The sequence below is a fragment of the Armigeres subalbatus genome, chromosome 2 (genome assembly GCF_024139115.2).
Source record: "Armigeres subalbatus isolate Guangzhou_Male chromosome 2, GZ_Asu_2, whole genome shotgun sequence".
Classification (NCBI taxonomy): Eukaryota; Metazoa; Arthropoda; class Insecta; order Diptera; family Culicidae; genus Armigeres; species Armigeres subalbatus.
The window spans coordinates 227,996,536-228,018,776 of NC_085140.1; the positions used below are offsets into that span (position 1 = coordinate 227,996,536).

General features: G+C 42.1%; 1 protein-coding gene and 1 long non-coding RNA gene across 7 annotated transcripts in view; one reads left to right on the forward strand and one right to left on the reverse strand.

The window, feature by feature from the left end:
• LOC134211818 (uncharacterized) overlaps positions 1–22,241 on the reverse strand; it is a 150,257-nt gene that overhangs the window by 58,966 nt on the left and 69,050 nt on the right. The window contains exon 7 of one of the 6 annotated variants that reach the window (XM_062689100.1): positions 17,557–17,876. The exons of the other annotated variants lie outside the window; for them this stretch is intronic. Coding sequence (XP_062545084.1) covers positions 17,844–17,876 — 33 coding nt within the window. The 3' untranslated portion in view covers positions 17,557–17,843. Of the gene's footprint in view, positions 1–17,556; positions 17,877–22,241 lie in introns of those variants that run through there. 6 annotated transcript variants of the gene reach the window in all.
• On the forward strand, positions 3,252–3,860 carry LOC134215975 (uncharacterized). Its single transcript, XR_009980405.1, has 3 exons — positions 3,252–3,371; positions 3,431–3,501; positions 3,578–3,860. It is a non-coding gene; the product is annotated as an uncharacterized LOC134215975 (long non-coding RNA).

The window sequence follows — 22,241 nt, forward strand, 5'->3', positions numbered from 1 at the left end:
AGGATCTGTTCAATGTTAGTCGTTAAAATACTTATTGTTATAAATTAAATAGTACGGATTTGTGTTGGTAAAAATCGATTAGTGTGGTTAGTAGTGTTAATGGGTCAAACTTAGCCTAAATTAATGTAATGCTTTAAAATTATAGTAAAATCCCTTTCGAATCCACACGAACAAATAACGACAGTGAAAAACGAATTAAAAACGAAATAGAAAAAGGTAAATGTTAATGTGAACAGATGAAAAATTAGAGGTTAGGAAGTGACGTCGCAGGGTACTAATCCGGTGTGTCCAGGTCCACGACAAAGGGACCTTTTCTTTTGTACCTTTTTCCAAGGTCTCGAGAGTGCAGTGCCACAGTGGTGATTTCCGGGAAGATTTGGCGAGTGCCCGTTGGCTTGGATAAAGCAGCGTCATCGCTGGCCGAAGTGTGGCCGCCATCTTCCAACACCGATACGGAAAAGCCACGTCATCAATCTCGCAGGGCAACACTCGTCCCGTCCGTGGAATGATTTCCGGACTGAAGCGGCTCCGCAAAGAGCATCAAGCCGGCCAGATCAAAGCTGATTGGTCACATCACCAGAAAACACCGAATCCAACAAGCATGCAAGTACCCCCGAATGTGACGTCACAAAATAAATTGTAAAATGTATGAGCCAGGTGTAGCCATCTTTAAGAAAGAGTAACCCTTGATTTTAAGGTCTTTCACCATTTTATCTTGTGTCGTTTTCCCGGGTCCACAAAGGGACCACCAAGCCTTGTCTTCCTTGGATCACTGTGAATAGATACCCCCCCCCCCCTTTTGAGTAATAGCTTTGCCCATCCTACCGCATTAGACACCTTTTATCGACAGCTCTGTTTACAGTTCCCTCCTGCGAAGAACCGAATCATCCTCAGCTTGAGTATTGGGGTGATTGAAGTAGCGTAACGACCCGGTAGAATACCCTCCCGTGAGCTAGCGAGTTTCAATTGGCGCCCAGCAAAAATTACATTCCCAACCCCATACGGTTCCATTCTTCCCGGAGGGGGAGGTAAAAACAGTGCCCTGTTTTGCAAATGTTTTCGTCCTCCAAACGAAGCATAGCAAAAAAAAACTGTCGATTCGGACACAAGTGTGATCCGGAATCGCCCATCAGACCCTAGGAATTATTCAATGCGCGCGGAAAAATCTAGAATAACTAATTAAAACCACTTTCTCAAAGAGTGTACTAAAATCTAGAATAACAAATTCATTCATCACCGTAAATTCTCGCCGAGAATTATTCTCAAAACCTAGAATAACAAATTTACCACACGAAAGTTTCGACGCGGTCGCAATAATAAGCTTAAATGTCGCGAACCAGAACCATAATAACGTTTAGATCTGCACACGATCTACGTGCAAGCCGTCGGAAATCCCGAACCGTCCGGTTTTCGGCAGCCGACTCACAACGAAAACGATTCCCATAAATCGCGAAAAACTTGAAGAACAATCCGTGTTCTTCCGTCTCCGAACCTCACGGGACGACAACGACGAACCGCAATAATTTTTATTTCGAACCGATCAACACACGTCGCGAAATCACTACAATGATTAGAAATTTTCGGATGACTAATCAATCACGAAAGTATTCCAAATACTTACCGAAATACTTACCCATGATCCGATCATCAATAAAAAATCGTTCACTTCCTGAAAATCACAATCGCGAATCCGCTCAAAGCCGGAGAATAAACGCGCGCCAAAGAGAATTGAAAACGTCGGAATGAAATCGCGGAAGACAAACATCGAAATTGTCGAATAAATCTACCTAGTCCGAACTACGGTAGTATGCCGGAATTCTCTCCGTTAAAATCATTCCCAAACCCCCCAAAATGTCACATTTATTCTGGTAATTCGAAGTACTACCATTAAAGTACGGATTAAAATATTTTTTTCTGCTCGGGTCTTCCACAGCACCCGAGGTAACGGTCCATTGAGGCCATAAATCCGCTCGACGAATCCCGGCGAAGATGTCCGGTGCGAGTGCTACTATTGTTCCGTCCGTGGGACCAGTTCGGTACAGACCAACTGGCGATTCCATTAATCCCACACAGAACGGATTATAGGACGACGAAAGTCCAGTCCAGGGCACAGTCCCTAAAGTAAAATCATCGATGTAAATAAATTTCTTCAAATCAGTCGCAGTAGATTGATTCACTACTTACCATTCATAGGTCCGGACCGCTCAATGAATGCACTTTGAGATGCACTTGAGTACATTGCGTACCTAAAAATGCATCGACACTTAGAAAAATCACCAATGTTTACAAAATCATTACTCACCTGGGAAGACAATACTATTGCATCCAGAAGTGGAATCTCTCCTTCCGTTCGATTCTGTAAATGACAAGAGTAAACGTCGACCGGTAAATGTTAAATGAATCACGGTAAATAATTCGGTACGTACCTTTTCGAGAGCTTCCAATTCGCGGACACAATATTTCCGTTCTGAACACCCGAAACGCGCGGTTAAATCGTTGAGAAAATAACGAGAAAGTTAGTATCGCGAACTAACAATCTCGAATCAAAGCGTAAACAAAAACATTGCAGCACATGTGTGTTGGTGATGACAGTTTTCAACACAGCAAATAGTGTTGGTTGAGTTTCCACTCATTATGAGTACCTTTCTTCTCACGCGAGTGAGAAGGTTTATAGCGTATTCTTTCAAATGGGCATATTTTTTATTCGATTCACCAAATCAATAATTGATGTTGGATGAAGTCGATAATTGCCGTAAATAATTTAATTACTTCAAAATGAATTTCATTCATTTTGAAGGAGGGACGATGGGGTAATGTAACCGTTCGGTTCCAATATGGACTTGTTGGCTCCACCACAAGTGAATTTCCGTCACCAATCCCTCCCATTACGACCTTTCCAATAATTACACCTCGGAACTGTCACACTCACTGGTCGAAGATTTATCTCACGAGTGAGTGCGTGTTCCACTTTCACGTCATACCAAGTGTGACCAGATGCGATAGACGTTCGAGCAGTTTGAGTTCGGGCAAAAGATACACAGCCCTGTTTCAGCTGAGCTTGCCCATAGAGGGAGCTCAATGTAACAGGATGGGCAAACTAAAAACATAAAACATAATTTATGTAAAATGTGCTATATAAGAAGCGGAAAGAAGGATTCTCCCTCTTTTGCATAGTGATCCTAGAAAGAAGTAGTAGTGCGCGCGTGTTTAAGTTATAAAGGTTTATTGTCTGAATTATTGTTGGTGAAGCTCCTTTTAATTTTGTGTTGTTTCTTTTCTTATAATAGGATCTGTTCAATGTTAGTCGTTAAAATACTTATTGTTATAAATTAAATAGTACGGATTTGTGTTGGTAAAAATCGATTAGTGTGGTTAGTAGTGTTAATGGGTCAAACTTAGCCTAAATTAATGTAATGCTTTAAAATTATAGTAAAATCCCTTTCGAATCCACACGAACAAATAACGACAGTGAAAAACGAATTAAAAACGAAATAGAAAAAGGTAAATGTTAATGTGAACAGATGAAAAATTAGAGGTTAGGAAGTGACGTCGCAGGGTACTAATCCGGTGTGTCCAGGTCCACGACAAAGGGACCTTTTTCTTTTGTACCTTTTTTCCAAGGTCTCGAGAGTGCAGTGCCACAGTGGTGATTTCCGGGAAGATTTGGCGAGTGCCCGTTGGCTTGGATAAAGCAGCGTCATTGCTGGCCGAAGTGTGGCCGCCATCTTCCAACACCGATACGGAAAAGCCACGTCATCAATCTCGCAGGGCAACACTCGTCCCGTCCGTGGAATGATTTCCGGACTGAAGCGGCTCCGCAAAGAGCATCAAGCCGGCCAGATCAAAGCTGATTGGTCACATCACCAAAAACACCGAATCCAACAAGCATGCAAGTACCCCGAATGTGACGTCACAAAATAAATTGTAAAATGTATGAGCCAGGTGTAGCCATCTTTAAGAAAGAGTAACCCTTGATTTTAAGGTCTTTCACCATTTTATCTTGTGTCGTTTTCCAGGTCCACAAAGGGACCACCAAGCCTTGTCTTCCTTGGATCACTGTGAATAGATACCCCCCCCCCCCTTTTGAGTAATAGCTTTGCCCATCCTACCGCATTAGACACCTTTTATCGACAGCTCTGTTTACAGTTCCCTCCTGCGAAGAACCGAATCATCCTCAGCTTGAGTATTGGGGTGATTGAAGTAGCGTAACGACCCGGTAGAATACCCTCCCGTGAGCTAGCGAGTTTCAATATTTCAGATTCGACCTCAGAAATATTTTTGTAGCAAGTACAATGACGATAAGTTTTTTTTAAATATAATTGATGTGTTATCATGCATGTATATTTGAAACTATTTTTGACTATTCTAGATTTAAATGTTGTAACAGGCCAGATATGCAACTTTATAACTGAACAAATGCGATCTCTGATAAAAACAAACATGATTGTTCAAAGGTTCAATTGAAATCGGAATACGTCGTATATCACGTTATACCTAACGCTGGTTTGTACGTATATGGCCTCCACTTTTGTTCACATAGAGGGAATCTATGCATTTTATACAATCAAATTACATCATATAAGAGTGCATTAAACAGAATTGAAAGTTGATTATGTGAACCAATTTGTTGGCTGGGATTCAACAATCATCAAAATTTGATATGTTCAACCTATAAACAACAGCTAGACATTTGGAAGCTTGTTAAAAAGAAAACGGTGAATAGTATTTTTGTGGACCTGCGACGGCACATGTTTTACAAACATTTCGTGAACTTCCATGTTATGATGGGCTTAAAAAGTCATTGGTCGATCCTCACGTCCTTAGGTGGTCAAATTAATGGTCATGTAGAGAGAAGTGTAGTGGATAAAAGCATCATATGGTCTACCTCTTGCACGTAGGTGACGATTGTCTCAATTAAACGTTATTCGATACTGCATAATCATGCTCGGACGCAAGAGGAGGATAATGTTGTCATGTTGTCATTGGTAATGTTTCAGTTTTACAATCGCTGCTTTTGATGTTTATAGAACAATGTCATCAAGATATATTCTGGTTGATCTTTGAGAATTTTGTCCAGAAATTACTTCAGAATTCTCACTGAAACATAAAAAAAATCCCGAAGAGATTTAAAAAAAGCTGTATCGATAGTTTTTATCCTGGAGTTCCTCGATGGATGTTCAGTAGATTTTTTCAAAAGCTCAGCTCCAAGAACTTGGTATGGTATTTACTCAAATTTGAATTTAATGTCTTCGTGAAGGGATTATTATAAAAAATATGCCAAAGAATCTTCAAACATATTTCCACGAGTTCTTCAAAAGTCTCTATTAGATGTTCCTTATTAAGTTTCATTGGGTGGTGTTGAACTTAGTCTGTAGATTAAAAAAACACCTTAATAAAGTTTAAAAAAAAGTTTCATTGGGTTTGCAGATTCCTGACATCTAGTTGACAGTAGTTGAACTTTCTATAAATAAAACAATGCTAGAGCTCCAAGACCGTTTTAAAAAATCAACTAAAAATCGATAAAATAAATGGAGTAGGTGTAGCTCCCCTTAGCATTTGAGACTATTCTACTTCTTCACAAATGCGACCTATTTGTTTTGTATATTTCCCATGGGATCATTGCTTTATTTAAACCGAAGGCAACAATCGACAAAAATTAAACGACCTGAGTGTATTATTTATTCAAACTAAGGCCGAAGTGGCCTGCGCGGTATATAAGAGTCTTCTCCATTCGGCCCGGTCCATGACTACACGTCGCCAACCACACAGTCTACGGAGGGTCCGCAAGTCATCTTCCACACTTTCTGTTCTGTCCAGCAAATCTCCTGCAGCGCCTCAACGTCGAGGTTGCGGGGATGTAATTCATCGTAGATCATCCTGTCGGAACCTGCGAAACCTAACGACTTGCAGTTCCATGTTCCAAGCTTCAAATCGTGATACTTTATTCGTCGCCTAGGTCTTTGCCGATTTTATCGCGTCGTATTATCTCTTATATTGCTCGTAATTATTGGTTTTCCAGGCGGCTTATTAGGCCTGCGCAAACCTCCTGTCTCGTCGGAGGGCCGTCGTGTCAGGTCTGTTTTGTGTCCCACCTGACACCAGGACTTGGGCTTGGACATAGTCCCTGCTGCCCGAGACTTGAGTGTATTCAGACCAAATTATTTAGAGTATTGCAGTGGTTAGAATGTTTTGGTGGGCTTACTATAAGTGCTGCATAGATTTATGTGAGCTTGTTGGAATTGCATTCTCGATTATCTGGAAGATTGCAAGCAGTCCGTTACTATTTTTAGAAATCCATCAACTCCACAGGGAGTGAATAAGAATTGTTACTCCGTAAGTATACTTGAGATGTTCACGAAAATACCTAATCCGTAGGATTTTTTAACGGCATTGCAAGGATTTCTAGGAGCTCCCACGATTGTTTGGAAAGAGATCAAAAGTCGTGTCAAAAGATACAAGATTTCACACAAATTTCCAGAAGGATAAAAAAACTTCAACGATATGAAGAAGTCCATCAGTAGTCTTGGAGGTTTATTGCGACTCCAGGGAGTCCGTGAGAATTCCCAATGGTGGATAAAGGCATTAGAAAACTTATAACATTAATTGGAGCTTAATTTGAAAAGATGTGAATTATGAAAATCTTTCAGGAGCTCTGCGCATTTACTTGAACCTTTGTGAACGACCAGCAATACCTACAATATTCTACAATTCCTTAATGTTCTGTTTCTAAAATTGATTAGCCTTCCAGAAGCTCATGAAGTCATATGGATTTCAAGGATTCACACATGCAGAGATTTTCATACGCTTCTAGGAATTTAAATTTCATACCTGGAATTTTTCGAAGAATGGTCTGGAAAGTCAGGGAAAGTCAGGGAATTTTATTCTCTAATTTGAGTCGACACCCTGATCATGTATCCTCTCGAATTCGTCGAGGAGCTTCGACTTCACTAGCTGCATGGTGATGTCGGCATCGACACGACTTTCCAAATCCGTCATTAGCCGACTGTAGAAATCCGCCAAGCTCCGGAGAATCATAGCGATTCGGAGGGATTTTTGCAGTTCCAAATCCAATCGAGCGTTCGTCAATCGTCAATCAGATCGTCCAACACCATGAGATGATTCTCGAGGTCACTTTCTTCTTGCAGATTCAGACTACAAAGCTTCTTCAACAACGACACTCGCAAGGTAACCGTGTTTTTTTTTCGTGGTATTCTCGCAAGTTGTACCAGAACTTCTTCGCACTGTTCGCGTTTTTCACTAAACCGAACTGATTGTCATCAATGAACAACCCGATAGTGGCACGAGCTCTCTTGTCGTCTCGCGTCCACTGTTTTGACACCGTTTCTGGCTTTTCATCTTCGAAGACGTACCACAATTCTTCTCGCGTTAACATCATTTCCATTTGAAATTTCCATATTTGCCAGTTTTGATTGTTCAATCTGGCAAACGAAATCTTGTTCACGTCCGCCATTTCGTTTCACGGCACGGAACACTAGTCTTTTACACTCGAGCGAACACACAATTTCTCACGACTTTTTCTCCTATATCCGGAACTTCCCTGGGCCCATAACCTGTTGGGCAGAGGTGGACACAGCGCAACGGGTAAACACAAACGGTACCGGCCGCGGGAGAAAGAAAAACACAACACGGGGACAACGAAATAAAAACAACTACGCGATACTAGTCATGGTGGCATAATAATAATATGTTTATTCACATCTATTCGGTCCATCTTGTCATCACTGTGTACATTCACATTTAGTACCCATGTGGTCAATTTGCGAACCGAAAGTTTTGGGTACAATGTTGCCAGACCGCCTGTTTGTACAAGAGACAAACATTGTTTAGGGTCTGTCTCATTTGGAAAATTAAACTTAAAAGTGACAGTTAGAAAATAAGCACATAACCCGGTCATGAGAATGGCTGGTGCTATCCAGCAATTCCAATAAGACATCGATGCAAAATGATTCGATATCTGTCAAAAGTAATCTTGCTCTGCGGGCAGGGTTATTCGATAATTATTGAAATGTCACTTCTAAGTTTAATTTCAGTTTAATTATCCAAATGGAACAGACCCTTAATCCCACAAAAATGACAGTTCGAAAATTTGCAAATAACTCTGCTCGCAAAGCAAGATTACTTTTGACAGATATTGAATCATTTTTGATAGATGTTTTGTTGATGTTATTTTTAAAATCAAAAACAAAAACGTGTACGTGTGAACCGGCCTGACAAATTCACCCGATGTTTGTTCAAAATTGGGCCAATCTTAAAAAACAGCACTTTTTCGATTTTCGTTTCAAATTTTAAAAAATACTTAAAAAATACAAATACTCAAAAAATATGTTCTTATGGCAAATTGACCTCAAAGAAGCCAAAGAATCGATTGAGCGAATGAAAATTTTTGACGGGAAAGGTCAATTCGGCACCAACATTTCAAAAGGGCGAAACTGCTTTTGTAAACAAGAGCTTCTCACGTCGCTGGTGGGTTAATCTGAGCCCACCCACGCGATCCAACACCACTGATGGAAGCAGCGAATCCTCTTCTTTCATTACATGGCGTTGGATTGCGTGGGTGGCCTCAAATTAGGTTAGGTGGCCTCAAAACCGCAGCCACGTGAGAAGCTCTTGTTTACAAAAGCAGTTTCGCCCCTTTGAAATGTTGGTGCCGAATTGTTGAACGGTCACTTTTAACGAGACAATCCCAAAAGAAACGTTTTCTAACTCTCTCGGATTTCTCGAATCCTAATAATTATTAGATAAGTCGTTATGAAAAACTTTGCTTGTTTCCACCATATTTTTGCCTTCCTCGTATACTAAGTACAGTCGGGATTCGCTGGTTGGGATCTTAATACTTGGGTCACTTTTTAGTTGGGCCTCCGCTGGTTGGGCCATGGCCCAACTAAAAGGCGACCGTACGTCAAAATTCAATGTAAACACGGAAAACGGGATTGGGCGTCACTGGACATCATTTGTGATGTTCAAGTCGAAATACACGTGTTCAAATGGCTGTCAGTTGGCCCAACTAAAAAACCGAATTCGTTAGTTGGGCCGAGGTCGTGGCCCAACCAGCGAATCGCGACTGTATACGTAAAGGCTATATGATCACTCCAAAACCAAACTTTTGATAGAAGGCTCGGAGACCCATAGTGTTATATACCAATCGACTCAGCTCGACGAATTTAGGTGATGTCTGTATGTGTGTGTGTATGTATGTGTGTATGTGTTCAAAATTTTGTAGACACACTTTTTAGAACTTAGCGTTGGCCGAATTACTCGCAGTTCCATTCGACTGAGAATCCTGTCCCATTCTTCGCTATTGAAAATTGGCCAGATTGGACTATGGGATCAGAAGTTATGGTCAAAATACGATTTTCTATGCGTAAAACACGCTAAAAAGCACTCACTCATATTTTTTAGTATATTTTTGTATGAAAAAGGCACCAACACCGCTAGGTGGATTAATCAGGGGTTTTTTGTTTGAAAATAATTTAATTTTAAATTTCAACTTATATTTAAAAAAAAATTTCTATTATTTTGTAGATGATAACTGAGGACACATGCATTGTCGCACAACCACTGGAAAATAAATACACAAGCCCTGGTGTATTTGGTAACAAAGTTTACGGACTCGAGCCAAAAACAATGGATGATTCAAGCGAGACAATACTTGATAAAAGCCAACCACTTCTATTCGATCAACCATTGTTTAATAATCAGTTTTGATGAAAAAATAAAAATAAATTAATTAATATATATATATAAGATATCAGATATAATATAACAGAAATATTCTAAATCCCTAATACAAAAATGAAATTATTGTTCGACTAGATCAACACAGAGTATGCGACCATCATAGGTTTAGGATAGGTAGATGTTTTGATCAGGTGAGTACCGTGCGGGACCGAAATCCGTACAGCACCGAAATCCGTCCACCTCATGAGATATCAATACATTAAAGGAGGTTAAAGGTAATTAATGTAGAAATAGTTATTCTTATCCTGTTCAGATTCTTGGCAGTAAGCTTTTAGGGCATACAATTGGAAAGAAGGCTTTGAAATTAAAACAACAAAAATCAAAAACAAATCTCCACCCACCAAACGCGGAGTTTGTGCCGCCATTTTGTTTTCGGGTAGAGCATAATTGTACCAAAAGTAACTGTGTTTTAATTGCTAATTGCGAATCATTACATAAGATAAGCGGAATACAAATCGTAGGGATCGCTTCTCAAGCTGCGTATCGAACTATTTACAGTGGTAGTTTAGTCAATCAGACTGTTTCAATTTTAATGTTTAGTTAAAAAATAGCTGTACGGATTTTGATCCTTTGATTCAAAATCCGTCCACGGTGGACGGATTTCGAGTCAGGAATAGTTGATTTAATTCATTATTTTATCATGTTTTTCGTAGCTTTTAATGAGTAAATGTGAAACACTTCAACAGTAGAAGCCTTCATGCTCCTGTGTCGATGACAAACGTTTTATTTACATTCGATTCCTATTTTCGAATGACTTTTTCATATACTAAGGTGCTTAAGTGTACGGATTTCGATGCCCCACGGTAATATGCTGTGTAAATAATCCCACAATTCTTTTTCGTTAGTCAGTAGTGTAGATTTACCAATATCCTACAAGCAGTGGCGTAGCCAGAAAATTGGCCTGGGGGGGGTTTTCTGAACATGCCTTAAACCACCCCCGTGTCTACGCCACTGCCTACAAGATTTCAATACGAATAATGTTACACTTGCCAAGTCCGCCTTCTCCAACCAACGTTTATTCCCAGATTTTGAGTTGTTTTAGATTTGGCGATAGCAGTTTGATGGGGGAACCCAATTGTAGGTTGAAAGGGATGAACTTATATTATGGTTTTTTTAATCTATTTGAACCTTGCAATAGGTGGAAACAGCTTCGGTCCGATACGCGAATTGTGTCCTAAAATGATGAATCGATGTTCGATTTTCTTTCACGGAACGATAAAGTTAATCATCCTGAACACGTCAGTTTTTCTTCCGACTCAAAAGTCAAAATGGACATTGTTTGATTTGAAATTTAAAAATAGATGGAAAATGCTTCCTCGACATTTTCGGTCTTGTTTGACATACAGAATAATATGATTCAAACACACTACACAAAACACCGCAGGGCACTGGACAGTGGACATAACATTTGACAGTTAATATATGGGCCTGACGTTTTGAGCTGATGGTTAATTCGTTTTGATATGTTGCTTTTCTAGCAACATACGTTGCTCAGCCCAGAGACGATGGTTTTATATAGAGACACGCGGAGAGAATAAAAGCAATTCTGGCTTCACGGCCAGCAGGCAAAAAAAATCTGAGCGATCGGCAACATAAAAAATGTGAGAACTTGAAATGACTCTCAGTGTGAGCAGTTATTTCGTTTGCTCCAACTACATATTTTCTCTTCACCTGTCATAAGACGAGTTTATACAATCCTACGGAACCTACGGAAAAACGAACTGACAACACTGACACCGATCGATGAACCGCTGAAGAGGGTATCGGCCCCATATGATTGACACATCACCCACCAGCTACGCCATCGACTGAGGAAATTCGACATCGATTTAGTATTCTCCAGCAGAAGCAATCAACTGAAGACACTGTTGGGCTCCACAAAGGATAGAGTAGAAATGTTAAATAAGGCCGGGGTTTATCAAATTAATTGTTCACAGTGTGATAACGTATATGTAGGTCAAACAAAAAGATCGTTAGATGTAAGGTTCAAAGAACATATTGCAGAAGTAAGTAAGGCTGAGAGGGAAACTGATAAAGGATTAAATTATGAGTTTAGGTCTAAGGTAGCTGAACATGTATATCAGGAAAATCATTCAATTACGACATCAAACATTGAAATTTTAAGAAATGTCTCTTCTCCGTGGAAACTTGATGTTGCTGAGAGCTTGGAAATCTACCGTATCTGTCAAGATACAATTAAGTGGTGGAATTCAATGGGATTGTATAAACTCGTCTTATGACAGGTGAAAACATTCCACTAAAAAGCTCAAAATAATTTTCTTATCATATTTTCTCTTGTTTAGCACCATTTCCTTATATTCAACAGTAAATATGATTTGGGCTGCGAAATGGTGAGTTGACATCCGGGAAGGGGCGCCTAACATAGCTCTGGTCCTCGCAAGTTCCAATACTCACGCTTCCACGGGTCTTCCGATGACAATTGACCGCCAGCTAAGGGTTGCGTACTTAGCTGGTAGTGCAGCCTGGGCACTGTTGTCCTTCTGACATCAGCTAGAGTGAGAGGGTGCGTCCTGTGAGGTCTGCCTAGGATGTGGTGGGGTTCGACAGTGGGCTCTGTTGAACTTCTATAAAAAGCTGCATGTGTCCCCAAGCAGGCCCTATCAAAGCGACCGTGTGCCGCTCAAAGCGCACTAGCCTAGTCCTGGTGTTGGGTAGGACTTTAAACAAATTTGAACCGACTGATCGAGCGTCTGTCCACCAAGGAGGTGCGGCTCCAACAGCGTCTGTTCTGGCATCCAGCGGCTGAGTATGAAATGCTATTCCCCGGAAGCTATACCTAAGATGGCAGCCCCATCCCGGTGGATAGGGAACCTTGGGCCAACAACCTACTGTTCCGGAAACATCAATTTGTTCGAGAATCCGATAATGAAAGAATACGGACTGATTTTACGGCGACGACTCTTAGCGCGAAACAACGGACACGAATAGGAACATGGAACGTTTTAACCTGAGCCCAGCAGGGTAAATTGGCACAACTTGCCAATGAGGCACGCCGCATGAAGCTTGAGATCCTGGGACTGAGTGAAGTCCGTTGGCCAAACTTTGGAGAACACAGAACGCCGTCGGGACAAGTTCTGCTATACTCTGGTTTACGAGGTGAACACGCTCCCCGGCAACGCGGAGTTGGCTTCCTACTAAGCGCTCAGGCACACTCTGCGCTTATGAAGTGGGAACCTATAAGTGAAAGGATAATCGTTGCCAGATTTAGAACACGGGTCCGAAACCTTACTATAATCCAATGTTATGCGCCAACCGATGCTGCCGATCTGCAAGACAAAGGGAACTTTTACAGTCAACTCAATGCCGTCGTAGATAGAATTCCGAAGGGTGATATCAAGATCTGTTTGGGCGACTTCAATGCGAAGATCAGATCCGACAACTCGAACCATGAGCGCATTATGGGACGCCATGGTCTCGGAGAAATGAGCGAAAACGGAGAGCTGTTCGCAGAATTTTGTGGTAATAACGACATGGTGATCGGGGGATCGCTTTTCCCTCATCGACCGGTTCACAAGGTCACGTGGGTCTCCCGTGACGGCTTTACAGAAAATCAAATCGACCACATCTGCATCAGCCGAAAATGGAAACGGAGCCTTCTTGATGTACGGAATAAACGTAGTGCCGATATCGCGTCTGATCATCACCTCCTCATCGGCGAAATACGCCTGCGCATTGCGCGGATTCGTCGGCAGGAGGAAAGAGTTGGACGACGATTCAACACACGCCGACTGGAAGATGCCACGGTGAAACGGTCCTTCGTTGAAGAACTGGAGACGCGTGCTGCAGATATTCCGGAAGGTGGCAGCGTGGAAGACCAATGGACCGCCATCAAGAATGCCTTCATCGCCACCAGCGAGAACAATCTGGGCGAACTACGCACCCATAGAAAACAATGGATCACCGATGAGACCTGGAGTAAGATAGAGGAGCGAAGAGAAGCCAACGCCGCGATAGAGCGATCGAAAACCAGAGGAGCCAAAGTCTTAGCCCGCCAACGATACGCGGCTCTTGAGAAGGAAGTAAAACGCTCATGTTGACGGGACAAGCGAGCGTGTGCAGACTCTCTGGCTGACGAAGGAGAGAGAGCCGCCGCAACCGGGGACTATCGCCTCCTCTACGATATCTCACGACGCTTAAGCGGAGCGAAGATGAATGCAACGATGCCTGTGAAGACGCGAATGATCAGTTATTGACCGACCCAACTGACCAGCTGAAACGCTGGTTCGAGCACTTCGAACAACTTTTTCAAGTGCCAGCCAGGCCATCACCACCTCGGCATGATCTGCCTAGGATCCGACGTATAACACGCGTCAATACCGAAGCTCCATCACTGCTAGAGATTCAAACAGCCATCCAAAGCATGAAATCGAACAAAGCCCAAGGGGCGACCACATATCAGCCGAGATGCTCAAAGCTGACCCCATGACATCCGCTCAACTACTGCATCGTTTATTTCGTAATATCTAAGACACCACAACTTTCCCGGTCGACTGGATGCAAGGTGCCCAAAAAGGGTGACCTGACTGTATGTGATAACTGGCGAGGCATTATGTTGCTGTGTACCGTTCTCAAAGTTCTGTGCAAAATTATCCTAGCCCGGATTCAGGAGAAGATCGATGCGACTCTCCGGCGGCAGCAAGCCGGATTCCGTGCCGGAATATCCTGTGTGGACCATATTGTCACGCTCCGCATCATTCTGGAGCAGGTCAACGAATTCCAAAAAAACCCTTTACTTGGTATTCATTGACTACGAAAAAGCTTTCGACCGTCTCAATCACGAGAATATGTGGGGTGCCCTGAGACGCAAGGGGGTTCCTGAGAAAATCATCGACCTCATCGAAGCACAGTACGAGGCCTTTTCGTGTAGAGTGCTGCACAATGGGGTCTTGTCCGACCCTATCCGGGTCGTAGCTGGTGTGAGGCAAGGATGTATCCTCACCGTTACTGTTCCTCATCGAATTCGATGAGATTCTGGTAGATGCGATTGACCGTGAACCAAACCGCGGGCTGTTATGGCAGCCTATAACCATGGAGCACCTAAACGACTTCGAATTGGCTGATGACGTTGCACTCCTCGCGCAACGGCGCTCTGATATGCAGAGTAAGCTCAACGACCTTGCCGAGCGCTCCTCTTCGGCAGGTTTAGTCATCAACGTGAAACTCTCTAACTCATGGGGATTGGATCTTAGGGTCGTTGGACACATTTCGTACACCATATACAAGTGGCAAATGTTCTTTTCGAGCAGGAGTCAATTTATAATGAACCTCTACCCACGGAGGTCACTTGTACGGAGGGCAGGCAAACAGAACACTATACAAAAGGGGGGGGGGGTAAACTAAATTAACTTAAGATCCACGAAAGTCGAGGCTTGATGGTCCCTTTATAAACCCGGAGAACGAGGCAAAGCAACTATGGTGAAAGACCTATTGCTCTGGGGTGCTCTTTCTAATAAACAGCTACCTGAGGAGTTTACATTTTACATATTTATTGAGTGACGTCACATATTAGGGGTACTTGCTTGGTTTGTTTCGTAGGGATCCGGATCCTGGTGGTGGTAGCTGACAGTTGGGTGGCTTCGAGGAATTCGTGATGACTGATAGCGTCGAGGAAATCGCTGATCGTCATAGACGGCACACGGCGATGACGATTTGTCTTGACCGATCGGGGATCGAGGCCCGATTGGAACGGCCGATCGACTGCGACGACGGTTGAAAGACGGAAACGTCGAGCGATCCTGGTGGGCTATGTGGATTTCGGCGGGCATTGGAAGATGGCGGCCTAATGCAAGCGGACGATGAACAGGGCCGATCCACGTGACCACGTGGGAATGCGACCACGGCTGTGCCCACAGAACTGAACGGCGGCTGTAGCGTCGGAATATACTTTGCCCGTGAATATCGCACTATCTTTCGGAAATCACCTCCACTGCACTTTTTCTTGGATTTTTAACACTCTTTTAATACCTTCTTTTGTTTCGTCCGTTATTGTGTATCATATTACATACTAACATTTAACAATTATATTTTTAATGGACTAACAAAACTAACAAATATCAGACGCATTTTTGCAGCTTTTTGTTGCACTAGCTGATCCTCACAAATTAAAATCTACACACGCGCGCACTACAATTACTTTGGAGGATCACAGTCAGAAAAGAGGAGTTCCTTTGAAATCGGCCTTCTTTTATAATGCCATTTCGCATAAAATTGGCCATTTGCATTTATGTTAATGCTTTTCTGTTTGCGCACACTGTTGTATTGTGGCACCATCTGTGGGCGAGCATGACGACAACATAAGGTTGTGCTCGTTCTTAGAAAAAACTCAAACTGCTCGAATCCGATCAAATGTCAATCTTGTGGTATGAGTGAACAAAATCTACACAATACACTTTCATGTTGACATTTGTTCAACATGAGAGTGAGATGAATTATTGTTTCTTTTTATTGGTCATATTCAGAGGGGAGTATGGGTAAAAAGGACTTGTGGTGGAGCCAGCAAGTATATATTGGAACCGAACGGTTACAAACGTCAACAAAACCAAATCGTTGGATGTAAACACGGCGACTCCTTCCAGTTTCACAGTAGCCGGGCAACCAGTGGAGAATGTTGAAAGCTTCCAATATCTTGGTAGCCAAATGGCGTCAGACGGCGGTGCCAAGATCGACATAGGCGCACGGATCAAGAAAGCAAGGGATGCGTTTGCGAGTTCAAGAAATAGCTAGAAAAAACAGGCAGATAAGTGAACGCACCGATTACGTATTTTCAACTCTAACGTGAAATCTGTGCTGTTATACGCTAGCGAAACATGGTGTGTATCAGTGGAGAACACTCAACGGCTGCAGGTGTTCATTAACAGATGCCTGCGGTATATAATTCGGGCCTGGTGGCCTCACAGCTGGATCTCAAACAATGAGCTCCATCGTCGTTGTCACCAGAGGCCGATAGCAACAGAAATTCGGGATCGGAAGTGGGGCTGGGTCGGCCACACTCTACGTAAAGGGGCGGAAACGAAATCTGTAAACAAGCATTAGACTGGAACCCAGCGGGACATCGCAGCAGAGGCAGACCCAGAGGCTCATGGCGGCGAAGCCTTAATAAAGAAATAAAAGAAGTCGACCGAAATCTAACCTGGCAACAGGTTAAAGCGATAGCCGGGCAACGCTCAGGATGGAGATCTTTCAAGTCGGCCCTTTGCACCACCGGAGGTGTACAGGATCCGTAAGTAAGTAAGTATGAGAACTCTGAAAACATCTTCATTCACTGAACTTTCCAAATTTTTTTATAATTTCTATAATGTTGATTACAATACCTATCTTGCATTTAGTACCGATTGGTAATGTTTGTTTACTTTGCTCGTTTGGTACCGCGTTTGACGGTTCGTTTGGTACTTTCGGCTTCACTGTTTGCGGGTCTCTATCTATAAACAACGTCTCTGGCTCAGCCCAAAATAATAAACATGTATTAAAAAGTCTCAAACACAAAAATATAATTTTTACTGGCTTAGACTATTATCAGAATTTATATAAATCGGTTCATGTATTCTTGACAGATCCACTATCGTTTGAAATTATAAACGATGTAGGGCTTTACTGCCCTTCTACGCCCTTCTACAGTTTTTGTGGATTTTGACTTTTCTCCATAGAGCAGTCTATTTTGATGTATAGGAATAGGATAAATTGTTACACACCTTTATAAATCCATATTGTCGTGCACGGCCTCCTCCGTCAAACAAAGCGCACAAAGACAACCAGGACAACCGTCGGTTGGGGCAGATCTTCGAAGGTCCATACCTCGGATTTCTTTAGGCTTGGGCCGAGTAGCTTTCGTCGAAATTTCATACAGCGTCGTCCGGTCTGTTTCGTCGTCGACGGGTCGGTCTCTTGTCCGAAATCCTTCCGTTGGCGTTCGATGTTGTGTGGATATTACGAGCGTCACACGGAGTCCCCCACCGCAGCGTCGGGGCGTCATCATAGAAGTTCAGTTGATCAGGATTAAAGGGCGATCAGTCTCATCGGTTAAAATTTTGACGTAGGACTTACGTCTTTCTTTACCATACTGGGTGTCATTTAGATTTTTGGAAATCAAGAGCGTTACGCTGAAGGGGAAGATTTCAAACGTTACTAGCGCCTTTATCTTTCAATGGATTTTTAAGCTTTTTATATCAATCGAATCGGACACTCTTCAGCAATTTGCCTATTTCATTGAAACTTGAAGAATTGAAACTTAAGATTATTAACGATAAGCTATTGAAAATTTCAATTCTTTCAAGACCAGCTAAAATTTTATTTGTAACAAATCCCGTGCTTACCTAACACGGACATCAGAATGCGGTATGTCACGGGCTTTCGGGTCCACCGCAAGATTTTGTTTGTGTATAAAAGAAGCAGTGCCTGCCGTGTGCGAGTCATTACAATTTGACACAGCAACGCGTACTGAAGTGCTTTTTGCTCGCGTTTGGTTCGTTCGTTCGCTGTGTTTGTCTACACAGCATGCAGTCGCCAGCGTTAGAGCTGCCGGTGGGTCTGCAAATATACATGAAAGAAGTGGGCGCATTTTTTTGTCATTCTCCGTCATTCTTGTCATTTTTTGTCAGTCCGCAAAAAATAATTTCAAGAAGAATATTTAAATAAACATTCTTATTATTTGTTTTTCATTTTCTGAGAAATTATATTCAACCGTCTAAGACGAGTTTAGTACTCTCCATTTAATTCCACCAATTATTTTGATATCTTTGTGTGGGAAATAAAGTGAGTCTGAAAAAAGCATTTGCATTTGTTGACGGATTTGTGGAACGTATTTCTTATCTAATGATAAAAATAATGAAATAAACTAAAATATTTAAAATAATAACGAATTTGACATTCAATCGTAGTAGGCATTTGAAATGCCATCATACACTTGAAATTCAATCTCTCTGACAGAGATTTCTAGATGATTCAAACAGTGAAAATAAACGAGCATCATTCAGTGTTCTGTTTTTGAGGCGTGAACATGCGAATTATCCTTCGGTGTTCTGCGCTTGTTTTCGTTGGTTAAAGGCAAATCGGAAGAGGGATTTGCTTGGTTACGACAATGACGTAGTCGTTGCTCCCTACAAGGTAAGGAAGGTCAGTAGTAGTAGAAAAGCTGAATGAGGCAAAAAAAAATATGATAAGCTTCCGACGTAAAAAATACGGCAAAAAAAAAAGAAGATAAGCTATGATTCGTGAAGAGTAAAAAAAAAGATAAACCCCAGACGAGATATGGCACAAAAATAATGGTAAGCCTCAGTCTCAAAAAATGGCAAAAAAAATAATGGTAAGTCATGCTATAAAAGGCAAAAAATAATGGTAAGTCTAAGTTGGAAAAGAGAACGGCAAAAAATAAAGATAAGCCATGATATGCTAAGGGCAAATGAAAAGGTAAGACGCAAACGAGAAAATAATATGGTAAAAAAATAAGAAAAGCCATGAAAAAAATTACAACAAATATGAAAAAATAAAGAGTGTCAAGGAAAAAGCGAGAGGAAGAAAAGCGAGAATTTTGACAGAATAGTTATACAAGAAAAAAATAGATTGTGTTTCAATAAGCAAAATAAGCAATATTGAGAAATATAAAATAAAACAAAGGTGGTCTACTTCATAATCAGTTATCAGTTATGTTTGGAACTCATCCGCTAGTTGGCGCGTTAGATTCACAGTTACATTGGCAATTCGGTTGGATATCTTGACATTCGTGCGATTTGGAAAGTTGTCTTCTACAGAGTGGTTGAGAAAACCAAAATCAATGAGATGAATATTTGTTAAGTCTTAAATTCATCTGATTGGCGGAGCTGTTGTTCAAGATAGTAGGTTGAATTGAATATCTCTTTGTCGGTGAGATTTGAAAAGTTTTCGTAATCTAAAAGTAGTGGAAATAAAAATTTAAAAAAAAAATGTTGAATTGAAGATGGTTTTATTTGCAGTTCATCTGCTTGGTGTCATCAAATTGCATAAGTTTACCATTTCGGTTAAGTATCTCAAAATCTTGGATTTGGAATGGATATGGATTGGATTGAGATTTGATTTGGATTGGGTTTAGATTGGACTTGGATTAGATTTGAATTAGGTTTGGATTGGATTTTAATTGGATTTGGATATGATTTTGATTGGATATTGATTGGATTTGGATAGGATTCGGATTGGATTTGGATTTGATTTTAACACGTACGTCCCCAACCCCCATTTTACGACAAAACTTAAAATTCAAAACCATGCAGCTCAGCCAATTTCTAACGGATTTTCAAGCAATCTTCTGGAATCGATCACAAAATTCCTATAGTTTTAGGAACCGAGGTTATTGTTATGGGTCTACGATCCTTCTACAATAAATCGGTTTTGGAGCGCAATGATACCCTTTCGGTACGACATTGTTGTACGAGAAAGGCAAAAATGTTTCTATCTTCAAAAACGAGTTAGGAATGCAGCTTAATTGCAAAATAAATCTGAATGCAATGACAATGGTTTAATCATAGATCCATCACTACATAAATGCTGACTCACCACTAAATATTTAACGCGAAGGACGCCCCAGTGATTGTATCATTCTATTCTGAGTATGACCTATTTCCGAGCATTTTGTAGCTGATACCGACGCGACGACACCGACGGTTGCGACGGTTGCGACGACACCAACGGTTGCAATTTTTGTGCAATGGCCATAGTTCCGGAGATATTCCGGGGAGTACTGGGGTTACCTCCCTCCCGGAAAAAATGGTCACTTGCAGATCGGCTTCGAAATCCATCGTGCGACATGTCAAACTTCATGATTTTGCAAAACAAGTACACTGGAGTTCACTTCGGCGACTTTCGATCGAATTGACCACCCTCTGGGTGCTTCCAGGGCCTGGTTCCCTTGGGGAAGTGGCCAATATCCGTTCAATCTTGGAACCCATCTTGCGGCATGTCAAACTTCATGATTTTGCAAAACAAGTACACTGGAGTACATTTCGGCGATTTTCGATCGAATTAGCCACCCTCCGGGTGCTTCCAGGGCCTGGTTACCGTGAGGAAGTGGCCAATTTTCGTTGAATCTTGGAATCCATCTTGCGACATGTCAAACTTCATGATTTTGCAAAACAAGTACACTGGAGTACACTTCGGCGACTTTCGATCGAATTGGCCACCCTCCGGGTGCTTCCAGGGCCTGGTTCTCTTGGGGAAGTGGCCGATATCCGTTCAATCGTGGAACCCATCTTGCGGCATGTCAAACTTCATGATTTTGCAAAACAAGTACAATGGAGTAAATCTCGGCGATTTTCGATCGAATTGGCCACCCTCCGGGTACTTCCAGCGCCTGGTTCCCTTGGGGAAGTGGCCAATATTCGTCCAATCTTGGAACCCATCTTGCGACATGTCAAACTTCGTGATTTTGCAAAACAAGTACACTGGAGTACATTTCGGCGATTTCCGATGGAATTGGCCACTCTTTGGGTACTTCCAAGGCCTGGTTCTCTTGGGGAAGTGGCCAATATTTGTCCAAACTTGGAACCCATCTTGCGACATGTCAAACTTCATGATTTTGCAAAACATGTAAACTGGGATCCATTTCGGTAGTTTTCGATCGGATTGGCCACCTTCCGGGTACTTCCTTGCGCTGATTGATATTTTACCGGCGGTGGCGTGATAGATGATTTGCAGCCAGTGGCGGCTTTGGTGATTGGCGGCGGCGTGGTTCGGCGTGAACCAGTTTCAAGCGCCAAAATTTCTTCAGAAGTATCTCCAGGAATTCTTCCAGAAGTTCCTCTACGAGTTTTTTCAAAAGTCAAGAAATCCTTTGGACATTTCTCCAGATATTTCTCCATAAGTGCCTCTGGGAAATTCTTCCAGATACTCCTCCCGGATTTCGTCTGGAAGTTCATTTAGGAAGCTTTTCCAAGAATTCCTCCAGGAATTCCTACGGAAGTTCCTCCGGAAGTTCCTCCAAGAATTCCTCCGGAATTTCCTCCTGGAATTCCTCCGGAATTTCCTCCTGGAATTCCTCCGGAAGTTCCTCCTGGAATTCCTCCTGAATTTCCTCCAGAATTTCCTCCAGGAATTCCTCCGGAATTTCCTCCAGGAATTCCTCCGGAATTTCCTCCAGGAATTCCTCCCGAAGTTCCTCCAGGAATTCATCCGGAAGTTCTTTCAGAAATTCCTCCAGAAGTTCTTCAAGGAACTCCTTCGGAAGTTCCTCCAGGAATTCCTCCCGAAGTTCCTCCAGGAGTTCCTCCGGAAGTTCCTCCAAGAAGTTCCAGTTATTCCTCCGGGAGTTTCTCCAGGAATTCCTCCGGAAGTTCTTCCAGTAATTCCTTTAGAAGTTCCTACATTCATTCTTCCGGAAGTTTCCCAGTACTTTCTCCGGAAGTTTTCTAGTAATTCCTCTGGAAGTTTCTTCAGTAATTCCTCCGGAAATTCGTACCGGAATTCTTCCGGAAGTTCCTTCAGGAATTCCTGCCGAAGTT